The following is a 7,500-nucleotide window of genomic DNA, read 5'->3' as shown; positions in this document are numbered from 1 at the left end:
ACCCTAATGACGCATGTTCATACGCTGCCAGAAGCCATGTGTTTCCATATTAATTAATCGGCGATACTTTATAAAATAAAGTAAATTGATATAATTAAAATTATTAAACGAAACAATGTGATTTAACATGGGAGAAAATAATGTATCTAAAAAAAAGTGTCAATAAAATAAGCTCGAGTCTCTTCTTAAATAAAAACAAATGTTTTGTCAGAAACTTCGAATTTCTTTCTATGAAAATATAAATCAAATTTATTAGATATGAAGTAATTATTGATAAATATATTGAAATATAATAAATAAAATGTAATAATTTTAATTAATAATAATTACTAGAGATATTATTTGTATATGAAATAATAATAATTGTAATCAAATGATATATAATTAAATGTTAATTAAAAATAAAAAAAATGTAAATAAAAATGAAGAAAAATTCGGGCGCGCATCCGAAAGTATTTGAAATATTTTGTGAAGTAAAAAAATAAAAAAATAAAAAATATATATGTATGTACTTACGAGTTGTGTGGCAATGTTAAGAACGGTCTTGAGGGTAAACCTCCTCCCACAGAGGTCAAAGAGATCTTCGAGACTCGGACCGAGGAGTTCCATTACCAGAGCGTTGTACTTCCCACATGGGCCAAAGTAATACACCTCCGGTATACCCTCTGCACGTACATTATTGACTATACACACAAATAAAGTGAAACGTCCTTGAACCCCACCCCTTCCCCCAATGATACGCGTTTTTCGTTTTTGTTCAAGAAAAAAAAAAAAAAAAAAAAAAAAAAAAAAAAAAAAAAAAAAAAAACAAGAAAAAAAAGAAAGAAAAAAAAAAGAAGAAAACAGAAAAGAAAAAAATCTATGCTCGTCGAATAAAAAGATCATTCTTTTCTTGAATTTAATCTTTCATTCAACTCGCACATAATGTTTTTTTTTTTCTAAATAATAAATACAATTTCAAACAATGGGATATAATGTATTTTATATACAGATATATATATATATATATATATATTTATATAAAATCACAAATATAAAATTCTCTTTCAAGTAAACGATATACTTTAACTTTATATAGCAAACCGTCACGATAATCATTCACGAGTTGCCCTTAATCATCCTGGCCTTCTTCCCACGTGAGACTAAAAACACGTTCAGTTGGAACCTACTCAAATATCTCTAACAGCATCGAAACGTTTCAGTGAAGATTATTGCCGCTATGAAATACGTTGAATACGCCCAAAAAAAAAAAAAAAAAGAAAAGAAAGAAAAAAAAATGAAAAACAAATGAAAAAAAAAGAAAAATGAAAAAGAACAAGAAAAAAAAAGCATAAAATAAAATAAAATGTTTCTAACGAGATTATTGAATCTTTCTATCGATCTACGATAAAGAAATCTAAAATATCGAGATTTCGAATGGTAGTGATCGTTTAAAAAGAAACGAAAAAAAAATAAATAAATAAATAAAAAATAAAAAAGAAACGAAAAAAGATACAAAACAAAAAAAAGTATCAAATCGAAATAAACAAAAATATTAAATATCGTTACAGATTTAACACTTACCATGTGTACCTAATAATTTGTAAAACCTATATTCTAAATGTAGCTGTGGCGCCTTCGACTTCATTGGTTCCTGTAACAATGTAACGATAGAAAATCGTGTTAGCTTATCAGATTTAAAAGAACAGACTTTTGCGCTGCGACAACGATGTTCTCTTGCGCAACGCTTGCCAAGATGTAATGTAATTTCAAGTTTAAGCAGTTTCTTAATTCAAATTGGATATAGAGAATGTAATACGATTTTGTGGTTTTACAAGATTATCATTTCTCTTTCTCTCTCTCTCTCTCTTTTACGCACATACACACACACACACACACACACACACACAAAACACACACCGTTTCATTCTCTTTTTTTTTTTTCATTTCTAACAAAAGAAAATAATAATTTGTTAAATGTTTTAAACGATCTTACCATTTTTATTGCTACGTGCTCGTTATTGTAGAGGTTCTTCCCTGAAACATATTAGAAATAAAAAAAAAAAAAATAAGAAAAAAAAAAGAAGAAGAAGAAAGAAGATAAATACAACTTTTGAAACATATGCATGTAATATGATATTCGCATTATTATACACGAACAACGACGAGCTTTTAAGCTTTCAAAGAGTACCTTCATCAATAACGACATACTAACTATAATTACTAATATCAATATATAAATTCGTTATGGTTATTATCACGATTATTATTCTTGTACGATTATTCGTAATCGGTTGCCTGATATATTGATTTATGTTCGATATATTATCATTTAGATATTAACGAACATTAACATCATATCCCATGTATATCTATAAGTAGATTAGAGTATACGTAATAATCGTTTGAAAATAATAAATAAATGGGCAAGATTGTATATGATATGATATGGTGAACCATTAACCAGAGTTACTCAGTGACACATTAATTGCATAATAATGAAATATAACGAGGTAACGTTGATTGGATTGGACTAACGTGCAAGAAAATCGAATGATCCAAATGTATTATACTTTTCAATAACTATTACGAAGGTTTTTGCTGATTGTTCGATCTTTCTTGAATGACCTTGAAACTAATGAAAGCACCAAAACCTTACATCCGATCAACACTAAAGGACATTAAAATGTTTTAAGGTTTCGATATAATACTTTTGTCGTTGGTATCTCTCGTTCCTGATATTTCGAAATTCGTACTAGATACTTCTCGATATTTACTACGTTAATTAATTACTACAATCGTAAGATTAAAAATATTTGTATACTATAAAAATATGAAATTTTAAGGTCATTTTAAAAGACTTTACAATTCATGAAACTACGACATAGATAAAATTTATAGAATATTCAATTTAGTCGTATTATTTTAATAGATACGATTAAAATAGAGAGGACGTTTTCGAAGAAAATGTTTTGTAGAAAAAAAAAAAAAAAAAAAACAAACGGAAGAAGAAGAAGAAAAAAAAGAAAAGATCGGATAAAAATTAATCAAAATAAATCATAGAAAATGATATTTAATTTTTCTTAGAACGAACTAACGTAAAATGTAGATATATAATATACGTTGATGATTTAAAAATCATTCGTCTCATTAACATTAAATACAGGTTTATTGTGAATGTAATTCACGGTAATATTGAATGGCAGATGAGTCAACGAGAATTTAATGTGACACACGATACAAATATGTTGACATGCACTTAAATAAAAGTATATCACGCGTTTAATCCTTTTTTTCTTCTTCCTTTTTTTGTTTTCTTGTTTTTTAAACTCGTCATATTAAAAATATAATACCGATCTATTTGTCCCATATTGATTACATAATACCAATTTATTAATCAATGAACGGTATTTATATATGTTCATACATACACACATACGTCCGAACAAGTTTCTCATTATTCAACACATCCTTTTTTTCTGCTATTCATACATATCAATCTTTAATGATGTGTCATTCATTAAAAAGCATCATCGCAAAACTTAATGGCAAAATAAATTCTCATGTTAACAACAATTCTTGAAAATAATTATCTTCTCGTAAGACGGAAAAAAAAAGAAAGAATCTATTTCTTTCGAGGGATTAAAATGCGATTCGAATGTTGAATTGGATAACAACGAGAATATATAAAAATTAAGAAATTTATTCTAACGATAAGTGATAAATTCGATAAGAGGAAAGGATTGTTAATAGGGAAGGGAGGGGAGGGAAGAGGTAAAGAGAACAAAAAAGAAAGAAAGAAAAAAATGTTGACCTAACTTTTGGCCATCAAGTAAGTTTACCAAATTACGATGGATCATCATCAGCTCGTTTCCCATGTTGAAAGTTTACCAACGAATAAGTTAATTATTGGACTATCGACTCGAACCTTCGACCTATCAGAGAGAAGCCGTTAAAGGAACGATCGATTGATCGCTCGGTTGATGACTCACTCGATATCAATATTATCGAATTTTCAAAACTAAACGACGGACGAGTTTAGAACGACGAAAAAAAAATGTCTTTCTTATGAATCACTGATGCACACAGTTTGGTAATCAAATTTCCATATCGTCTATCTTATCGTTAGATAAATGACATTTACATTGGGCTGGATATTTTTGTCGTAAAAGTACATATTTCAAGGAAGTATATAAGCATCGAAATTATTTACATCATTCAACTGGATTGTAGATCTCTAACAGCGATACATTATTCTAATGTGTGACAATAATTATAAAAAAAGAAAACGAGAGAGAGAGAGAGAGAGAGAGAGAGAGAGAGAGAAACTTACTACGATTATACTTTGAACATCGTTCAAAATAATTAAAAAAAAAAAAAAAAAAAAAAAAAAAAAAAAAAAAAAAAATCTACGAGAATTTATTCTCCATAAAGCTCAGCGAAAAGGATGATAGAAATTATTCCGAAAATGTTTCAGAAATTATCGATAATATTAACTCACTGAGAGTTCGTCATGAATATATAATACTATGGTAGTATATGTGCACATCAGAAACTTTCTAGATTCCTAACTCAAGTATTAAGGAACAAACCCTTTAAGTAGTTTGTATGCTATTGCACTGGAGTGTTCTGATAAGGGAATTCTATGATAAAGGATCCCAGGTTGATAATTAATATCGAACTAAGGCTTGTTAAATGTATTAAGAATAATTTCTAATTATTCTTGTACATATAGATTAATTAAGAATAATTTCTAATTATTCTTGTACATATCTTTCTATATAGAAAAATGTATTTTAAATATTTTAAATATCTTATTAAATTATAAAACAAAACAAAAATCATTTATCAAGAATTATCATAGAAGGATAAGTCAATGGTGAGGGAAATTTAATTAAGAATAATTTTTAATATATATAAATATTTTTTAAATATATTAAATTACAAAAAAAAAAAAAAAGAAAAAAAAAAAAGAAATTATCGAGAATTATCATAAAAGATAAATCAACAGAGGAGGACCAATTCAACGATAATTATCAAAATGAAGCTTGTTAAAGTTATTGAGAATAATTTTTAATAGAGAAAAATGTCTTTTAAATTTTTCTTATTAAATAATCACAAATTATCATAAGAATTATTATATAAAATAAGCAATATTTTTAACTCCAAAATACATTTTTAAATCGTGTTAAAAAAAAAAAAAAAAAATCCGTACATTAGAGATATATATTTTTAATATCTATTACCTTATTAAATAATTCCAAAATTAACGTATAAAATGAGACATTTATTTCAATTTCATGATGAAATTTTCATTTTTTCAATTCAAATGAATTTTTTACAATCTTTCAAAAATAAGCTTTATATTAGGGATCTTTTACATATGTAATCGACTCGTATATAAGATTTATACCGTGTGAAACGAATGATAAACAGATCGATATTCCTTTTCGTCGCGTCTCTCTCTCCCTCTTGTTTTTTATCCTCTCCAGCCTTTAGTTATCCTCTCTTTTTATTAGAATGCTCGTGCCTCATCGATGTAAGCGCAAACTGTTCTCAATCGATACCAGAAAATCTAATTACGGACGTGAGATCACGAGAGGATCGATGAAAAAGACGAATTTCTTTTTTTCTTTTTTTTATTTTTCCTTTTTTTTTTTGTTTTTCTTTTTTTTTTTTTACCAGACGAAACAAGCAACTTGATTACCACGAAGAAAAACAGATATATATATATATATAATATGAAAGAGAGAGAGAAAGAGAGAGAGAAAGATTGATTATCATTCACTGACATGGCAACAGTTTTTCTTAATTAAAATAAAGAAAACAACAACAAAAACAAAAGAACAATAAAGAAGAGAAAGAAGAAGAAAAAAGATAAATCTTCAAAAGAAAAAAGAGAAAATGAAAAAGTTCCATTGAAAATTTTCTTCGCGAGATACAAAAGAATCTCCGTTATTCGAATTGATATAAAAAAAAAAAAAAAAAAAAAAAAAAAAGGCGTGAAAGAAAAAATTAGACGGTTATCATGGAAAAAGAAAAAAAGAAAAGTCGTTCTTTCTAATCGTTATAATAAGATAATTAATGAAGCCACAGTTTATATGTATACATACAATGATTTTCAATCGAAATAGTAACACGTTGGAAAGCATCTCCGACACCGCAACATTCTTCGTTCGATACGATATCAATGTGATAACGCGTACGTTCCTCTTTCCTGTAAGAGTATACGATACTATTATATTACGTATACGTGTTATAAATGTATGAAAAAGATAACGAACGTCGTGACTGTTCCTTTCGATTCTAATCCAAATGATGCTGCTGCTTTTATAAAAGAATCTTATTAATATCTCGATTTAAAATAACTCATGAAAATAATTTTCTTCGTATTTTCCTTTCAACGCGAAAGAATTTTTTTTTTTTTTTTTTTTTTTTGGAGGGGGGATTTTACTTTTCATTGAGAAAGAACGAACGAAAGAACGTAAGAAAGAAGGAAAGAATAGGAAAAGAGAAAAGAGAAACAAGAATGTAAAAAAAGAAGAGAGAAAAAAAAATAAAAAGATAAGTAATTAGTTCGTAGAGACACGTTAATGAAATTTTTCATTCGAGGATCATCGAACTCGAAGTATAGTAAGTTCATACCCTTTGAAAGCTTTCGTTGTCTAACGATAGACAAAAGGAAGATTAAAAAAGGCATTGGTAGCGTGCTTTAAAAGCAATGTCAAACGACATCGTTTCTTTTTTGTACTCTTATATTTTTTCTCTTTTTCTTTCTCACAACGAGCTCAGAGTTCTTTCACTAAGAAAAAAGAGAAAGAAAGAGAAAGAGAGAGAAAGAGAGAAAGATACTACGTAAGTACGATAAAGAACTAGCGGACATTCCTCGCGTGCCAAGCACGTGAGTTGTGACGAAATGTCGAACGAACTGGACCACCGGACATCACAGAAGCCAGATAAAGTACAAAAGCCTTAAGTTTGGTTTGATTACGAAAGGTTTCACGGTCACCGAGGCGAATAAAATCTAATAAATCGAACTTCCTTCGATTTCTTATTTTTATTAACACACACACACACAAAAAAAAAAAAAAAAAAAAAAAAAAGGAAAAAAAAAATAAATTCTTTTAATATTCTTCCATTCGTAAATATTTCCATTCGAAAGACTCCTCTGACGAAAGTTTATAAAAGATATAAAATTCAATGTTATTTAAACATATCATTTTACTTTCGATATTTATATTCCTTTCGTAATCTCTTCAGAAAAGAAAGGGATCCACTTATCCCCTTAAAGCTATGGGGGTTTGAATCAAAAGAAAATAACATATGTCTACCCTCCTCTTCTTTCTTTCCACTCGAAAAAAAGCTGAATTGAAGAGAAAGAGAATATATACATATATTCTCTCTCTCTCTCTCTCTCTCTCTTTCTCCTTCTCCTTCTCTCTCTCTCTCTCTCTCTCTCTCTCTCTCTCTCTCTCTCTCTCTCTCTCTCTCTCTCTCTCTCTCTCTCTCTCTCTCCTCTCC

At 28.2% G+C, this 7,500-nt stretch overlaps 1 protein-coding gene across 20 annotated transcripts in view; it reads right to left on the bottom strand.

Annotated features, from left to right (window-relative positions):
* Positions 1-7,500, bottom strand: part of LOC124949544 (casein kinase I) — a 41,067-nt gene that overhangs the window by 9,528 nt on the left and 24,039 nt on the right. For 14 of the 20 annotated variants that reach the window (XR_007101092.1, XM_047494774.1, XM_047494773.1 and 11 more), the window contains exons 3-5: positions 1,976-2,016; positions 1,564-1,633; positions 517-683 (exon numbers count right to left, since the gene is read on the bottom strand). Coding sequence is in view for 19 of the 20 variants with exons in the window: in XM_047494774.1 (XP_047350730.1) it covers positions 517-683; positions 1,564-1,633; positions 1,976-2,016 (278 nt within the window). In the remaining variant the exon portion in view is untranslated. The remainder of the gene's footprint in view (positions 1-516; positions 684-1,563; positions 1,634-1,975; positions 2,017-7,500) is intronic. The other 6 variants (XM_047494775.1, XM_047494779.1, XM_047494783.1 and 3 more) reach the window with 1 other exon arrangement.

This window comes from Vespa velutina, chromosome 5 (assembly GCF_912470025.1).
Source record: "Vespa velutina chromosome 5, iVesVel2.1, whole genome shotgun sequence".
NCBI classification, from domain to species: Eukaryota; Metazoa; Arthropoda; class Insecta; order Hymenoptera; family Vespidae; genus Vespa; species Vespa velutina.
The sequence above is the reverse complement of the archived record's forward strand: the minus strand, read 5'-3'. Positions and strand labels throughout refer to the sequence as shown.